Source organism: Adiantum capillus-veneris, chromosome 7, assembly GCF_014529385.1.
Source record: "Adiantum capillus-veneris isolate H3 chromosome 7, ASM1452938v2, whole genome shotgun sequence".
NCBI lineage: Eukaryota > Viridiplantae > Streptophyta > Polypodiopsida > Polypodiales > Pteridaceae > Adiantum > Adiantum capillus-veneris.
The window spans coordinates 161,379,515-161,398,312 of record NC_140937.1 but is presented as its reverse complement, the minus strand read 5'-3'; the positions used below and the strand labels follow the sequence as shown (position 1 = coordinate 161,398,312).

The 18,798-nt window shown below is 42.8% G+C and overlaps 1 protein-coding gene across 1 annotated transcript; it reads right to left on the bottom strand.

Annotated features, from left to right (window-relative positions):
* Nucleotides 1-290: 290 nt before the first annotated feature.
* LOC147454950 (uncharacterized) lies at nt 291-1,187 on the bottom strand. Its single transcript, XM_086516778.1, has one exon. The coding sequence runs from the start codon at nt 1,182-1,184 to the stop codon at nt 690-692; it is 495 nt and encodes a 164-aa protein (XP_086372904.1). The 5' UTR covers nt 1,185-1,187; the 3' UTR covers nt 291-689.
* Between the last annotated feature and the right edge of the window lie 17,611 nt (nt 1,188-18,798).

The window sequence follows — 18,798 nt, the reverse complement described above, 5'->3', positions numbered from 1 at the left end:
ATATCCTGTTGGGTGCACAATTAATGTTCACACCATTATGACTAGGCAATCCTCATCACCTGCATCATTGAACAAGCATCATGTCTGCACACTTAAAATTTTAGAGAAGGAAATTGTGCAGAGGCACCGCATGTTTGACAGATCCCCAAAGTTAATGCAATTGGCTCAAGCTTGACAGACCACCCTCCCTCTAGAATCTCACTTGCATTTATTATGTGAAGAAGAACAAACACTTCTGAAAGCCAATTGATAATGAATATCGGAACATGCAATTGTCACACTGAGACCCATTATATATCAAACCCAAATGTATATATCATAAGATGATGTTACATACCAAGATGGATGACCAAACCTAAAGCACAATACATTTACATCATGTATATTCTGTATAATGGTAAGTCGAGCAGAAAGACAGAAAACATAATACAAACCTGCTAACTTTTTAATCGGAAGCACCTTTTAATAAGCTACTTAGCAATGCAAGCAACAAGCCCAAACTACACACCATAACGAGTAAATACTGAAAACTCAACAGAAGGCCTTGGTTGTATATTCAGCGAGGCTATCTTGTACTTGAGCACCTGATATCTGCTGGCTTCAACCAAGTTGACTTGCTCATGGTGAAAGCTCAATGGTCGCTGTACAAAGCTTCGAGGTGCAGAGATGGAGATGAACTTTTTGCAGAGTCAAGGGGATAGCTGGGGTGTCATACGAAGGAAAGGTAGGTGACGGGGCTTGAAATTTTGAATGAGAGCAAGCACTTGATCTCTTAGAAATGCGGCGCATGCTTTTGTGCAATCCCATACACACTCCTTGGCAGCTTCCATAAGTGACTTATTTTTCACAGCAAAACTCTTCCAAAAACTCTCAAAGAAGTGCGATTTTGGGATGGTTTTCTTGCCTGTCGGTTGTAGATAAGCCCTGGCAGCTTGTTTGAGCAATTCATCTTTGAAGTTCACCTGAGATGGGTCACACCATTTGAGTTCCTTTACCTGCGAAGAGCTCCTCTTCGTTGAGGGTGGCGCCACCATCAAATCACGCAAGCTTATGTACTGAAGCTTCAGTGAGTTGAACTCATCAAATTCTGCGCTTTTCCCATTATGCAGGTCTGCCACCCAAGACACGTCCTTGGGCAGAGCCTGCACTTTGTCTAGCCCTACATGATGTAGCTGGATGGTCATCTCCTGCACAAGGCAGGTAAAGTCACAATGAAAATTGAGAAGCACATGAAGAATCCCATGATCAGCTCTCTGCTCGTATTCAGTTCCATGGAAGAAGACTCAAATGAGTAACCTACCAATCCACATGCTACCTGCCGTGAGCTTATTGAAGCACAAAAGAGTACCCCATTTAGATGAGCCGTGCATCAGCCAACACATTGAAATGAAAAACATAACAATATACCACTCACTAAATGGCAACGGTACAAAACATGCTGACAGTCCTTTTGAATAGGAGACGAGATTTGTCTAGATATGTGAGATGTAAAGAGCCCCCTCAATGTATGTTCCTTGGAGTACTACACATGCAGTGATTGCCAAACGGAGTAATCGTTCGATCAAGTCATAAGTTCGCATGCTGGCCAAATGTTGTTGCCTGCTAATCATGAATAAAGATGCCAAACAACTAGGAAGTTTGTGATTGCACAGCAAGTAATGGCATCCCTAGCATCATCGGAGGGCCAAACTTTGAAATTGTGTAACAACATCCTTGTTTGGCTTCCAAAATTCATGTAGTGATACACAAGCTTGAATGACTATCTATTTCTTCAACTAACTGAAACATACAAACGCCCTAGCTTCACTAAAATATCGTGCACAAGAATGGCAAAGCGTCTCCATAGTGCACACTCCTTAGGTGCATTGTCTTTGAAAATTTTCTCCGCACCTTCTGGATTTTACCCATATCGATAGAGACACTTCGCTTCTGAGAAATGTAAGAATGCCATGCAATTAAAGTATAGGCATAACAACCATATCAGGAACCAATGCCCTTTACAAAGTAGCAAACAATAAACTTTTGAGAGTAGCCAATGTGAAAAAGGACATGAATCCCAGGAGCAACACACGTATAGTTCAGTGAAATGCAATGCTCGGCATGCGTCACTGTGAAGGTTAAGAATGCATCAAGAGATTTATTACCTCTCCTGAGGAGCGAATATTACCTTACATGTAGAATCATCACCTCAAACTCGATCGAACTGTAGGAATACGGACCTGGAAAGACGATCTATGAGTGTTCAGAAGGGTTCCCTCCCTTTCGAAAGAACGAGACTACAATTTGAGGAGCCATAGAAGCTTGCTCCTGTAACGCTTTGAAGAACTAAGCCCAGATCATGAGGGGGTTCATTCAGCTGCGGCAAATTATGGCGAGTGCGATCCAAGGATATATTGAGCTGGGGAAGAGACGATGAGTTCGAAAAGGGGTTCGTAACAACTTTGGGCGCAGCTCGATTCGGGTTATGGCGGTCGGGACAGAGTGCAGAGAGCTGGTTGTTACCAGAGAAGGGAGGAATGGCAATGTTTGGGGGTTTTGCAAGCATACAGACAGGTGCGGCCCGCGGGTCTGCTTTCTTCTCCACCGAAAACGGTGAAAGTGGGGGTAGATTCAACGGTAGAGGAGACCCAATTCTGTTGTTCGCGTGTGTGTAAGTGTCACTGTGCGCGCGCGTGATTTCTTTGCACAAGGTGGTTTGAGGCAATGTGCAGCCAGCTCATATGGCCGCTCTCGCTCTCTCTCTCTCTCTCTCTCTCTCTCTCTCTCCCCGTGCTGTTCCTGATGTCGACACATACCACCAACTACACGCTCGGCCTCAGGACTAGCCGAACCTCAAATAGGGTCAGTTCACCTGGAAGGCTGGTTACGAACATGTTGGCAACCAAAAACCAATCAACTCAGTTCATGTGAGTTGCTGAGAAAGACAAGAGAGAGGGTCATTTATGGAAACAATGTGGGTTCGCAATTGGTTTGCAACCACACACTTAGCACTTCACTATGATAGAAAGCATGAGACAGATGATTCTCTTGTTAGGCTAGTCTACCACCCTCTTGTGTTGTGCACATGCCTACCTTTCGTCACTACGATCGGTGAAAAAGCGTAGCTGGCCCACCCAAACTCCCTCGCACCCCTGTCAAAATTCATTGTGTGCTTCACAGGTGCTATCGGAACTGCACTCCCCAATCCTTCACGAATTAGAATCGTTTGTGGCCATTTCAATAGTGGGAGACTCTTTCATTTGCATGCAGTCTATGCACCTGTCAGATTCCACAAAAAGTATATCGATATTTCCCTCTCTCTCTCTCTAAAACACAATGCATGTGCGCTCGGACCAGCTAGTTTGTTTCCATCGGTTTTGTCAACAATAGTAGTGCATGTGCGCTCTCTATTTGTTTAGTAATAATGCAACCAGTAATGGCATACTACTAGGAAGGAAATGTATGTCTATGCTTTATACGCTACCGTCTTATGTGGAGTAGCTAAGTCCTTGGAGGAAACCACACAAGTGCCAAAAACATCAAACTTTTGAAGCGCCCAAATCACGTGGCGTGCCTGCTCCATTTGCTCTCATGAGCGAGATCAATTTGTGTGTCGGTTGCCTACAGTTTGTTTCCCTTGTGATTGTTGCTTGTTGTGCTACTCCATTATGGATGCTTGCCTTGCAATGAAGTGATCATCAACTGTAAGTCTAGGCAACCAACATTCTACCCACTATATCCGCTTAGCATCCATAGTTTGGGCAGCCATGTTTGAGATTTAGGCAATGTGTAATATCCCTTGAAGTGCGACGCACGATGCACACAAAGACTCTTGAGATTGGATATGACACTTGGAAGTGTGCAAACAAGCAACTCTTTGGGCCTCCAACGTTTTGGAGAAAACCCAGTCCACTTCGAATGGTCCTGCCCAGGCTATCTTTAGATTCAGCTTCTTAGGCCCCAGTTTGGACTGATATAGGAGTACCAGATCCCCTTTCTGAAACTCCCGGACTTTAATCCTTTGATCATGCCAGTGTTTCCTTCTTTGCTGAACAATCTCCTGTTCCAGCATAGCCCTTTGTCTCAGTTCCTAACTACGTAAGTTCCTCCAGTCGCTTTGTAAGATTGTGATTAAAATCTAACCCATACTCTACAGCCATTCTGAGACTTGGAATAACAAACTCCATACGGACAACAGCTTCAGTGCCATATACCATTCTGAATGGTGTTAATCTTGTAGTGACCTTATAAGCTGTTGTATGCCCATAAAGCAGTCTGAAGTTTCAAATCCCACTGGTCTGGCTTTTTCTGCACAATCTTAGTGAGAATAGTCTTAATGGTCTTGTTACTGCTTTCGGCCTGTCCATTGCATCTAGGATAATAAGGTGTGGATTTTCGATGCTTGACTGAAAGCATATCCATAAGGATCTTCATAGTGTCATTGATGAAGTGTGTCCCTTGATCTGACACAATCTCCACAAGACAGCCATAGCGACAGACAATATTCTCAAATAGAAATCTTGCAGTGGATTTCGCTATGTTGTCAAGAAGCGCCTTAGCTTCTACCCACTTGGTTACATAGCAGGTAGCCATCACTATATACCTATTCTTCCTGCGAGTAACCTTTTTGAAAGGTCCCATAAAATCCAAACCCCATTTCATGAAAAAACCTAGTGGTTGTACGGGTGTTAAGGGAGTCATGTCTGCAGTTGTGGGTCTACCCATTCTTTGGCATATGTCACGAGTTTTGCAAAAACTTCTGACATCAGATATCAATGTTTGCCACCATAAACCAGCCTGCAGAATCTTCTTGTAAGTAACATCAATAGAAAAGTGTCCACAGATTCTCCATTATGCACCTCTGAGATAATTTGCATTCTCCCCTCCTTAGGCACACATCGACAAAGAATACCATCAACACCTAATCTGTAGAGTAAGCCCCCAATGATGGTGAACTTTAAGCTTTTGATAACCAAAGCCTTCTTCTGGTTTTGCTTCCAGTCATCTGGGAAACCACCTTGAGAAAGAAACTGATATACTTCATATAATATAGGATCAACTGATTTTGCCGCTTCCAGTTGAAATAATTCAACATCCACTGGTTCGTCTCTTAAAGACACTTCAGAATAGCCCTCCGTACTCCTAGAAAGGAAATCAGCGCCACAATGGTTCTTGCCAGGTTTATGGAAAATCCGAAATTCAAATTCCATAAGGAACATCATCCACCATATTAGCATGCCTTAAATAATGACTTTATTAATCGAGAATAATAGGGCACGATGATCCACATAGAAATGAAACAATTTGCCTAGCAAATAATGCTTGAATTTTGTAGCACTGAAAACCATCCCTAGAGCTTCTCGTTCAGTGGTTGTATAACCTTGTTCAGCCTGGCTGAATCTGCGACGACTAACAAAGTAGACAGGATAGTTAGTCCTTCCATCTGGTTGGGCTAGTATCACCCCCATTTCCAGCCCCGAAGCATCCACATGTACATGGAAGATAACATCCCAATTTGGTTGCCGAAGGACTGGTTTACTGATAATGGCACTTTTTAAGTTCTGGAAACTTTTCTCACACTCAGCAGTCCAATTGAACTTGCTGGTTTTCTTTGTGAGCTCATACAGTGGTAAAGCTTGGGAGGCAAATTTATGCACAAATCTTCTGTAAAAGTTAATATATCTCGAGAAAGAACTTAACTCAGATGCATTCCTGGGCGCCTTGGCCTGCTGAACGCACTGGATCTTGTCGTTGGCCATTTCTATTCCATTGCGGGATACTACATGTCCCAGTAGCTGGCCTTTCCAGACTGGGAAAACAGATTTGAATGGATTCAGATAAATCCGCTTCTCTTGACAGCGCCTAAAAACCATTTCCAGGAATACTAAATGTTGTTCCTCAGCTGAATATACAGTGAAATCGTCCATGAATATGGTGAGGAACCGATGAATAAACTCATTGAATATCTCCATCATACACCACTGAAAAGTGGTTAGTGCATTGCATAGTCCAAATGGCGTTACCAGATACATAAATGCTCCCCACTCTGTAATGAAAGTGGTCTTCTCCCGATCCTCGGGAGCAATTTGTAATTGGTTGTAGCCACTATATCCATCCATAAAACTGTACATCTCATACCCTGCAATCTCATCAAGCAACATATTTGTGAAGGGTGAAGTGCGTGCGAGAGTGTGTGTGTGTATGCAACAATGGAGAAGAGAGGAGACACAGGTTTGGGTGGACTCCAAACACAATAGTGTTAGGGTTATGAGTCCTTATTCTTTTGTATAGAAAGAATGGTCAGCGTTAGTTCCCGGTTAGTCTCCGGCCGCCCAACACTCAGGCGCGGCACATTGGGCTTTACCACCCCAACAACCTCCCACTTAAAGGACAATGTGCCTTTAAGTTGGGGTGATAATGTATATATACATACAATACAGGTAGACAATGACCATGATTATCTAACCAATGCCCATGAGTGCCCGACAATGTGCAAGCCGCTCTGAAGGTAAGCCCTTTGTTAGAAGATCAGCAGGATTCTCAGTGGTGTGAATTTGGCAAGCTGCAATCTCTTGTCCTCAAGCACCTCACGAATGAAGTGATACTTCACATCCACATGCTTTGTCTTTGCATGGAACACTGGATTCTTTGCCAATTGTATAGCACTTTGGCTATCGCAATGTAACATAGGCATCTCAACATTGATTCCCAAGTCTCCCACCAGTCGACTAAGCCATATAGCTTCCTTGCAAGCTTCTGAAGCTGCAACATATTCAACCTCTGTAGTAGACAAGGTAACACAATCTTGCAAACGAGATCGCCATGAAACTGCACCTCCAATGAATTCAAAAACATAGCCTAAAGTGGACCTTCTCTTGTCCAAGTCTCCTGCATAATCTGCATCCGTGTAACCAATGACACATGCTTCCTTTCTTCCAAAGCAAATGCACATGTCTTTTGTACCATTCAAATATCGCATAACTCCTTTCACTGCCTCCCAATGTTTCTTGCCTGGATTTGACATATATCTGCTAACAACTCCCACTGCAAAAGCAATATGAGGACGTGTAGCAATCATAGCATACATCAAACTTCCAACTGCAGATGAATAAGGCAGTTTTTCCATTTCAGCCTTTTCCTCTTCAGACTTAGGGCAATCATTTTTAGAAAGTTTCACATATGGAGGCAATGGAGTACTCAATGTCTTCCCCTTCTCCATATTGAAACGCTTGAGCACTTTAGCAATGTACTCAGATTGAGACAAATAGACCAATTTCTTGCATCGGTCTCGCTTAATGCGCATGTTAAGGATATGGCTTGCTTCACCCATGTCTTTCATTTCAAAGTCTGCATGTAACTCTGACTTCAAAGCTAAAATCTCATCCCTGCAATTAACATATCATCCACATAAAGGACCAAAATTCGCAAACTACCATCTTTAGCTCGCTTTGTGTAGAGGCAATGGCCCATATTGCTACGTTTGTAGCCTTGAGAGAGCATGAACGAGTAGAATTTACGATACCATTCCCTTGATGATTGTTTTGGACCGTAAAGAGTCTTTTCTAACTGACACACCAAGTCTTCATTGCCCTTCTCAACAAAACCTTCTGGTTGTTGCATATAAACTTCTTCTTGAAGATCACCATGCAAGAACGTCGTCTTGACATCCATCTAGTCAAGTTCCATATCGTCTTTAGTACACACCGCAGAGTAGTCATCTTGACAACCGGAGAAAAGATCTCATCAAAGTCAACACCCTGCTCTGCTGCTTAAATACTTTAGCAACAAGCCGTGCCTTGTACTTGGGTTTATTATCATGAGGTGTAATTTTCTTCTTGTACACCCATTTGCATGGTAATGCCTTTTTACCTTTAGGCAACCGAACCAACTTCCAAGTTTGATTCTTATGCAACGAGTCCATTTTTTATTGCATAGCTTTCTCCCACTTCGCCTTGTCATCCATTGACATGGCTTCCTTAGCAGGAAGGCTCTCCACAATCTGTCAACATAATGTAGTCCAATGAGGGAGTAAATCTATCAGGAGACCTTGAAACTCTTGTAGACCTTCTAATAACCACTTGAGCCGGTTGTCCCTTAGCAACATCTTCTACTACAGGAGGATTTTGCACTTGTTGTCTGACATTAGGCACTTCAACCCTATTGTGGACAATTCCATAGAAACCCCTTCTGTAACCGCTGCGACGGTTTGTCTGATATAACAGACCCTCAAGACCTTACATCAAATATGCATGTGACAGACAATGCAGAAAGAGTCTTCAATGAAAACCTGTACGCAGAAGAGCCGACGAGGGTAGACCACCCTGCTGTCTGAACTGAATATCTCTCAAACTGTGCAAAAATTTGCAGAAACTTCCTTCTGCAAAGTTGTAGACCACGCGAAAACGGTTGGGCTCGTTGAGAATGGACCTGAAATGTGCTATTTTTAGAAGTCAAAACAGATCTGTAAAAATCTGCACCTGTGTACACTAGACGTGCAGGCAGTCTGAGTGACGTATCGCAAAATTGGTGAGGATTTTGAGAAAACTTTATCCTGCAAAGTTGAAGAGGGAAAAAAACCGATTAGGAGGGGTGAGAATCGGCTTGAATGAAAATGTTTTGGTAGGCCAAAACAGACGTGCAAAAACGTACTGCAGTTTTTGTTGCTTCTCTGTCTGCCTCCCTGCTGAGCTCCAATGGTGCTCCCAATCCCTGAGCTTTGATACCAGTTGAAGTGCGTGCAAGAGCGTGTGTGTGTGTGTGTGTAGCAATGGAGAAGAGAGGATACACAGGTTTGGGTGGACTCCAAACACAATAGTGTTAGGGTTATGAGTCCTTATTCTTTTGTATAGAAAGAATGGTCAGTGTTAGTTCCCGGTTAGTCTCCGGCTGCCCAACACTCAGGCGCGGCACATTGGGCTTTACCACCCCAACAAAGAGCAATGGAAATGGATCCTTGATGGTTTGACCGTTGAGTTTCTTGTAATCTACACATACTCTCAACTTCCCATTCTTTTTGGGAACAACTACAATAGGAAACAACCAATCGCTACTAGCTATTTCAGTGATGAACCCAGCTTTGAGAAGGTTATCAATCTCTTCCTTGACCTTCTTAGCATAATTGGGATTCATTTTGTACTGTTGCAGTCTCACTGGCCTTGCATCTGGCTTCAGTGGTATCCTGTGCTGGCAGACCTCTGGATCCACCTCTTTCAACTCAGTGTGTTCCCAAGCAAAAAAATCTTTGTAATGCTGGAACATTTTGTGTGCTTTCTCCTTCATTGTTGGGTTGAGATGTTTGTTAACTTTGATCATTCTAGGGTTGTCTTCAGAGCCTAGATTCCATTCCTCGATCTCTTGGTCATCTGGGAGTAACCAGTTAGGCTCGCCACCTTTTCTCTTGGTTGACTCTTCAGCGTAATCCCAAGACGGTCCTTTGAGTTCCAAATCACTGTTCTGATTTGCCGTGTCCTCCCCAGAATGTGTTGGCTCATCTGGCGTATTGGATTCAATTGATCCTTCCGGCCTTCCAACTAACTGAAATGATCGTTCTCCTTAATTGAGTTCATTAAACTGGTCTAGAAACTGCTTCTTCTGTTTGTCAGCTTGCTTCTTGTTCAGTAGAACTGCATTGAGATCAATTTCTGCTAAGGGAAAAATATTTAGAGCTGCTAACATCCTCTCAATCTTCTTGATCGTATACTTCTGGCATAGTTCTTTAGGTCTCAGCTCCTTTCTCCAGCTTCTAGTATTGTTTGTCTGAATCTGGATTCTGCCCCACTGGCCCCTTGTAGAGTCAGAGTTTGATTAGCATAGTCGTGAACAGCCTGTGCCGTTCGCAACCATGGGCGCCCTAGTAGCATTCCATATGCTCCTTGCACATCGAGAACTAAAAAACTGGTCTTGAACTTCTCCTTGCCCACTCATATCCGCATATTTTCGATCATACCAGTAGCTTGCACTACTCGATGGTCTGCCATCCGCACTTTGAAAGGTACTGGCTTCAAATTTGTGATGCCCATCCTCTGCTGAAGATGTACTCCCATGATGTTTACTCCTGCTCCTCCATCTAGAATGACACTCGAAAGTGGTTCCCATTGTTTTCGAACTTTGTAATCTATCTGAATTAGCGGCACTTCATCATCTCTGACAGCCGTCTAGTCAACTGTCCTGGACTCCACCTCAGCCTTCCTTCGCTATCTGATGAATTTCGCTGCTTCAGGCAAAGTTCTTCTAATGTCTTCCAACTCCATAGTGAGTTTTTGGATTTTGTCACAGATTTTGACATGAATTTCCTCTTTCTCATGGTCAGAGTTGTGTCGGAGCTCGAAGAACTGGTAATATCTTCACAATGTCATTCCTTCATTGTAGTGCTTGCAGCTCCTCTATCAACTCCCAACTCTTCAATCATCCCTTGTACTGCAGCCAACATGGTCTCAGGTATGCCAGGCTTTGATTGATCTGTCTCAGTAGATTGGGCTAGTATCTTTTGAATGACCCGTGCTTCAGAACTCTCTGGCTGCTCTGGCAGCTTCTTGGCTAAATCCTCTGTGATTTTCGCCGCTAGTTCTCTCTGCTCCTGCCATTCATGAACCACCTTTTCTTCTACCCTTGGCCTTCCATACCTCTCTTTGTTGAGCCCATTTGCTGCTTTCAGTAGTGACTCGTTTTTCTGGAATCTCTGGGATTTTCTCAATCACTACTCCTTTGCTCCGTGTAACTGCTTGTATTGGAACTGGCCCTGGTACCTTCATCTCAGTAGCTGCAGTCCCAAGTGTGTCTAGACATTGAGCCGCGAAATGCCCATACTTTCCACTAGTATAGAAATTCAGAATTCGGCTCTGGAAATTACCACGCCCCCAGCCCCGGCCAGTACCCTCTTGGTATCTGCCGCGCCTTTGACCAGTACCACTGGTACTTGGTTTCTCCTCATGAGAAGCGTTGGCAGTTTCCAATCTTACTGGTTCGGCATTGGTATATGCCACTACTGACAAGTCTTTGCCCTTTTTGAAATCACGAATCCTAATGCCACAGTTATTCCATAAATGGCCATAGGCTTTACAATAAGTACACTGTGGGCACTCATTGGAAACATGGTCCTTAGATTTACATTTTGAACACCAAGTCTCCATTCTTCTCATTGCTAGTCTGGTCTGGCTAATCTCAGCAATTTGCCGAGCCATCTCTTCAATCTTCCTAGCCCAAGACCCCTTTTTAGGCTTATCCTTGGTCTTCTCATAGGAGCTACTCTCAGAACTGCTGGAAACTCCACTTGAATCAGAGTCATAAGTAGAAGAACTACTACTAGTGGACCTCCTCTTCTTATGACCTTTTTCTTTCTTAGCTTGTTGTTCTAGCTTCAGGGCTCGCTGCACCAAATCATTGAATTTCTTCGTCGGTGCTGGCACCTCCTGCTCTCTAAGCTTCTTGCTGCAAAAGCCATTAAAGAACCATGCTCGCAGTCGTTTTTCTGATGGTGGTTCTGCAGCTGCCTTGTCAGCTCCTTGATTTTCTCAACATAGCTTCGGACTAACAATTTCCTCTACTTAATCTTATCCAATTCACAAAGAATATCCTCATCACCTCTGTTGTTGGAATATTCGAGTCTGAAGGCTTTAAGTAGTTTATGATAGGATCTGAGCTGGCAAGCCGGGTAATGGTAGTACCACTTCCTCGCTGCCTCCTTCAGCGTTTGCGGAAAGTATTCACCCCAGTCAACCTCATCAATATTTTTCAGCTCTGCATACTGCTCAAAAGCTTGGGTGTGAACATCCGGATCATCCTTCTTGCCTCCTTTGAACACTAGAAAAGACATTTTCAATGAGGATGTGTAATCATGCCGATCATCGTTGGTCCTTCCGCTTTTCATCTTAGAGTTTGGACGCCTCTTTGGAGTTCTCTTACAATTGTCTGTATCTGCAATCCCAATTAATATCGGCTTCTGTCTCAGTTTCTGTGTCCTCCCTAGCCTGTCTACTGGAAGTATGACGACTTCCTTTACTGCCTTTGGCGCCCTCATCCCCCTACCTGGACCGAGAACTTTTAGCCTTGCGTGCTTCCCTTTTTGCCCTTCTGCATGTGGACTGACTGGAATGCTATGAGTCCTGCGCCTCATCAGACTGACTCTGCTCCTCCCGAGCCTCAGTGTCAGTCACCAGCTCATGCTTGGGGGTCAAAGTCTCTTTCTGACTCCTCAGGAATAGGGTCAACATGGTAGGATGGTTTCAAGTCACGACTGGTTTTGGGTGCCATTACTGCAGTTGAGAAACTTCCAACTGGGAGATGAGTTTTCTAGTCAATGAGCAGCAGCTCTAGCCACCGTGATCGCCAAAATGGAATTGGAGCTGATCTCTTTAGATAGCTGATTCCAGTGTTAGAAGTTCATAGCTATTGGTGATGTGTTAGTTCAAACAATAGACTGGACAAGGAAATAGAAACTGAACTGGAATACATCTACTGAAATGAGAAACAGACTGAAGTACTGAGAATGATGTTCAGATTCAGATTCAGACTAACTCAGAGAGAATGAGTACAAAGTAAGTATGACTGGAGTATACTGTACTGCTGTATTTAGAATTACAAGTGAGAGATTACAGATAAGGATGATGCAGTTCAAGAACAGCTCAGGGCTAAGGGTTATGAATCAAAAGCTTAAGCAGAAGTACAGCCGACAAATGACTCGATTCATGCCCACGACTAATGCCAACCCTATTACAATGTAATGGGTCCTATTTACATGCCTTGGGAATTAGTGTGTTAACTGCCGTGGTAATTACTGTCTGATCCACTGTTCGTCTCACAGGAGCCGGTTCCCACCCAGCGAGACTGTCTCAACCATCTACAGTGAAGCATATAGCTTAGCACTGGTTAGAAAAGACGTGAAAGTTGTTGGGGTAAAGACGCTACGCTTTTGCCCGGGCCAGACGTCCGGACGTCCGGTCACCCCCGCCCACATGTGTACATAGCCTTATTCTTCATATACATGAGAATAAGGAGCACCTCACTCTCACTTCGTGAGGTTGCTCCACCCACACTTGTCTTGTGCTCTTCCCCTTCCCCGTACTCACCACATTGTGCATGCATGCACGCATCCGTGCACACGTGCACTCACAAGTGGTATCAGAGCTACAAAGACGAACGACGCGTGCACGATTGCTTCTCGATGATAGACACGGGAGCGACGGAGCTTGGCCATGGCGGCTTGAGCTCGGTGACAAGAGATCCGGCCTAGCAACTTCGGATCGGAGCCCATCGAGCACCCGAAGGAAAGCGGGTGGATCTTGGCAACTCGACGTGTGTAATGACTCCATCGAAAAGGGGATCTTGAAGCTTTAGGAAGCTTTGCAGGCAAGACAACAGAGAGCTTGAAAAATCTTGAGAATGGTGGTGTGTGGCATACACACACACACACACACATTGTTTTGCATTGAGGAAAATCAGGCCTACAGTGCATCGAGCAGGGGAGCGGGAGGTTGCAAGAGAATTGGAAAGCTAGTAATCGAGAGCAGTAGTTGAAGAAGCTTGTCGGAGAATTGGAAAGCTAGTAATCGAGGGTAGTAGTTGAAGACAGTCGAGCTTGGCAAATCTTGGGAAGAGTGTTGTGTATAGCGCGCGCGCACACACACACACACACACATTGCTAGGCACGACTTAGAAGGTCGTTGCAAGAGGCTTGCAAGCTTGGAAATATTTGTTTTAGCAAGTCACGACTACAGCCAATTGGGGGGAATTGGAAGCATGGAGAAGGGGCAGCGGGCAGTCTCGGTAGGGGCATTAAATTCAAACTTGAAAAAGGCATGGGAGATGAGCCAGAAGCACACACATTGTATGTAAGCGAAGGCTTGTGAACCAAGAAAATTGAAGCATTGGGGCAACAACGTGGGGGGAGAGAGAGAGAGAGAGAGAGAGAGAGAGAGAGAGAGAGAGAGAGAGAGAGAGAGAGAGAGAGAGAGAGAGAGAGAGAGAGAGAGAGAGAGAGAGAGAGAGAGAGAGCCATCCCTCTCTGTGTCACACACACACACACACACACACTTTTGAGCCAGGTCTCGGGCTATCGTGAGCTGCAAGGAATTCATTCACAAGCAAATCGAGCAGGCATGAAGGGAGTCGCTTGTCTGTTGGTTACACACACTACTTGCAAGCATGAGCAGTACCAAGCAATCAAGGAAGTTCTCGGCGCTCGCCAACAACAAAGCTTGCAACTTGTCAACGAGTGCTAGCTCAGTTGATAGAGCAAGAGCCTCTTGTGTCTAAGGTCTTGGGTTCAAACCTCCTTGACAACTCGTGTGACATGAAGCCCTTAGGGGCTGTTCCCATGGTCCATATGATGGGTTGGCCACCCTTAACCGGCTGGGATGCTCCACCTCACAGAGTCGGGTGTGTGAGTTGTAATTTCAAGTTCCTACTCTCTCAAAAAAAAAAACAAACAAACAATGCCTACAACTCTGAAACATTGACAGAGTCGACATAACAAAAAGCCACAGTTTTTTTTGTAAAAAAAACTCATGCTTTAACACAATTTGATTGTGTGCAAGGGGCATTTCCTTCCAAAGACCCTCGATCCCCCCCCGGGTTCCCCCTCGCCTCGACAACCCCGATAGCCTGGATTAACGACCCTTTCGACTCTTGGACCCTTTGCCTTTTCCCACATTCTCACACCCCGACTCTCCGACTAAGGTATGTTAATTTTATGTTTTATACCTTTTGGAACACGGTAAAGATCTTAGAGCCCCTACTTCTAGGAAACTAAACATTCTTTATTTTCACGGCCCTCGGATAACTACAAGAGAAGAGCTCCAATGAGAGAGGCTGACCGGACCCACAACTAAAATCGAACGATAGCTAAAGTTGACTACATAGAAAGAAGAGGCACAAGAGACACGTAGTTGAAATTTGTGACATGTGAGATAGAGAGCCGAAAAGCATGCAACAAATGAAGCTCCATGTAGGCCTATATAAAGGGATAGAGGGCGAGCACAAAACAGGAAAAATGAGAGCAACCTACAGGAAAAATTTAGTGTGATGATGGAGCCTGCAATGATGCCACTATCTCCCTACATGTCTCTCACCCAGGTGGCCAACCAAGGCATAGTCCTTGGCAACGAGTCCATGAAGGCTTCTTTGGCATCGTTCGCTTAAAGTCAAAATTCCCGGGAGGTCACCCACCTGAGTAGTGTTTCAACCTTAATTGCAAGGTAGCTAACCATTGAGTTAAACCTCTTTGATGTTAAAATCCACTAAAGAATGTAGGATCACTTGATATGCACCTAAGTTAAACCCTGTGTAGAATAAGCATATGAAGGAATATCAAGAACCTGTTTAGCGTATACATGTAAGTGGGTGTGTTATGGATGCATGCACTAGTAATTAAGGAAAGAAAACCCTTGTTTCTTGTAATTTTTTTTTACCTTAATCACCCTCCACATTGTTATTATTTATCTCTAATTTCCCCCTTCTCAACTACATGAAAGTGATTTCTTTCCAATATGGTTGTATGTACACTAAGATGTGTTGCTAAGTCTATTTATGCATAATCCTCTGCACTAATGTCATCTCCTTATGTCTTTTCCTATGTGTTCATTTGTATACCTCCTTGTTTGAAACTAATATCCAAGTGATTTTGAGTCATTCTAGTATTACCCCCTTTTGCCTTTTCTTTGTACTGCATGAGAGATGGCCCCACCAAGGAGGAATACATGAAGTTCCAAAATTGTGCACAAATCACTAGAACTCTCAACATGTGACATAGGTGAACAAATTCATTGATTGCCCTCCTCCATTGCAAGCCATTGTTTGGGCATGTACTTGTCCTAGTAAGTTAGTTGTCAGTTTTTGCATTATTCATGATAAGTTGAACTTAGTATGGAAGTCCAAGATGTCCTTGAAATGAAAAAGACTACGATTTTCATCACAAACGATAAGCGTTTGTTTTCTAAGGAAAATGAGAAATTTTTTGCAAAGGTTTTGTTGGTTAGGCATAGAAAGTCTGTGGATAGTAGCAAACTTATAACTTTGGATGTTCCGTCTTTTAAAAGGATAGAGTTGTTCTCATCAGACATTGTTTGAGAAAGAGTTGTTTGGGTGATGTTTGAAGGGTTCTTTGAATGAGACCATGAAAGAAATGATTAAAGGACCCTGATTGTATATGTAAAACAATGTGGTAGTAATTAGAAACCAAGAGAAATTGGTGAGTGTGGTGTTGAAAGCGGGAGACTAGTATCTAGCTAGAACTATGTCTATGGATGTGTGGACCGATTAGTCGAGTGAGAGTTAGGTACTTTTAACAAAACTAGTTGTTAGTTAAGGATAAATTTTCTACCATATGTAGAAGAAATTGGTGAGTGTGATGTTGAAAGCGGGAGACTAAGTCTATTTATGCATAATCCTCTACACTAATGTCATCTCCTTATGTCTTTTCCTATGTGTTCATTTGTATACCTCCTTGTTTGAAACTAATATCCAAGTGATTTTGAGTGATTCTAGTATTACCCCCTTTTGCCTTTTCTTTGTATTGCATGAGAGATGGCCCCACCAAGGAGGAATACATGAAGTTCCAAAATTGTGCATAAATCACTAGAACTCTCAACATGTGCTATAGGTGAACAAATTCGTTGATTGCCCTCCTCCATCGCAAGCCATTGTTTGGGCATGTACTTGTCCTAGTAAGTCAGTTGTCAGTTTTTGCATTATTCATGATAAGTTGAACTTAGTATGGAAGTCCAAGATGTCCTTGAAATGAAAAAGACTATGATTTTCATCACAAACGATAAGCGTTTGTTTTCTAAGGAAAATGAGGAAATTTTTGCAAAGGTTTTGTTGGTTAGGCATAGAAAGTCCGTGGATAGTAGCAAAATTATAACTTTGGATGTTCCATTTTTTTAAATGATAGAGTTGTTCTCATCAGACATTGTTTGAGAAAGAGTTGTTTGGGTGATGTTTGAAGGGTTCTTTGAATGAGACCATGAAAGAAATGAATAAAGGACCCTGATTGTATATGTAAGACAATGTGGTAGTAAATAGAAAACAAGAGAAATTGGTGAGTGTGGTGTTGAAAGCGGGAGACTAGTATCTAGCTAGAACTATGTCTATGGACAAGTGGACCGATTAGTCGAGTGAGAGTCAGGTACTTTTAACAAAACCAGTTGTTAGTTAAGGATAAATTTTCTACCATATGTAGGAGAAATTGGTGAGTGTGATGTTGAAAGCGGGAGACTAATATCTAGCTATAACTATGTCTATGGACGAGTGGAACGATTAGTCAAGTGAGAGTCAGGTACTTTTAAGAAACTAGTTGCTAGTTAAGGATAAATCTTCTACCATATGTAGGAGTTTTTGGATGGCAATCATGCCTCTTTACAAAATTGGAAAAAAAAAATACATATCCTAGGTATGTGGAGATTTTAGTCTAGTTGTAATAGGATTTGAGCTTACATCATAACCTTCAAGTTATTGACCTAGATGTGGTGGATCTATGACCTTGAAGGATAGAAGCCTTCCTCATTTTGTTGCTTGCATCCTTGCTTCTGTAGATAGGAGTAAGGTGTCATGAATGGAACCCAAGAATAAAGGAAGGCCTAACTATCAAGTCATCCTAGGCTATGGATTAGGTGTCTTACAATTGGTATCAAAGCTCTAAGTTAATTGTTATCATTCTACACTCCCCCTTGAATTGGATGCATGAGTTCATAAATTTATATTATTATTATTTTCTATTTTTTAGTACCAATGTATGGATTTGATCTATTTTAACCATCTTGCAAGCAATGAACCACGCTACAGATCACAATCAATAGAATTCCACTTTCAATAGAATGTGTTTCTTATTCTTAACAAGCTTCTAAAACCCTATTTAATTTTAGCCCACCCAACACTTGGATGCACACAATTTAGTTTGTTTGTGGGTATTGCTTTGACATTTGAGCACGTCACATTGAACATCTACAAATAGACCTTCATCAAATTAAGTGGGCTAAAGAGTTAAGGCTGCTCTAATACTTCTAATTCATTGGAGATCCTCGAGATCCTCTAAATTGCACGGCCCTCATTGGAGTCATGACCCTTAATGCATGGCTTTACGACAAAGTAATGGCCATGTTTCCCTCCCATTGAGTTATTACCAGTGAGAGAATTTGATCAAAATCCAAGGAAATTTTTTTGTATGGCTACCCTCAATTTCCCTTCATGTATCATTTTGTGCACCCATGTTTTGATCTCCTAGAATACTACAACCTGCTGCCAACTACCTTGTATCATCATTTCACATAAAATATCTATTAAGTTTTTATCATGGGAGATCATGTAAAACCAACTATTTTGATTGATAAAACACAAAAAAAGTTGACGTTTTAAATTATACTTCATAGAGTTTGAAGGGTCGTACGAAGTTTGACACATGTAACTCCTTGAGGTCAACTTTATTTTAACTGGTTGGAGTAGTTGAGTCTTGTAATTAAGCTCTTAGTGGATGATCTGGGTTGGTCATCATGATTTGTGAAGGGAATGAGTTCAAGAACCATTGATGTTTATTTATAGTATACTGATATACACATGTACTCCAGGAAAACCCTCAAAATGATGCCATATACACAAAATTATAGGAAAAGAAGTTGTTGCTCAAATAAAGGCAACCACTCTCTTTTAAGGGGGAGGGGGAGGGGGAGCATATTGAGAAGGAATCAAAATTATGAATCAAAGCTATGGATGATTATTTTTCTACTGCAAAGACCATGCCTGCAAACCACGCAATGCTAGGGATGTTTCACCTCACAATGGAAGCAAAATTGTGGTGGAAATGACATTGTCGTAGCAGGGATATATATTACA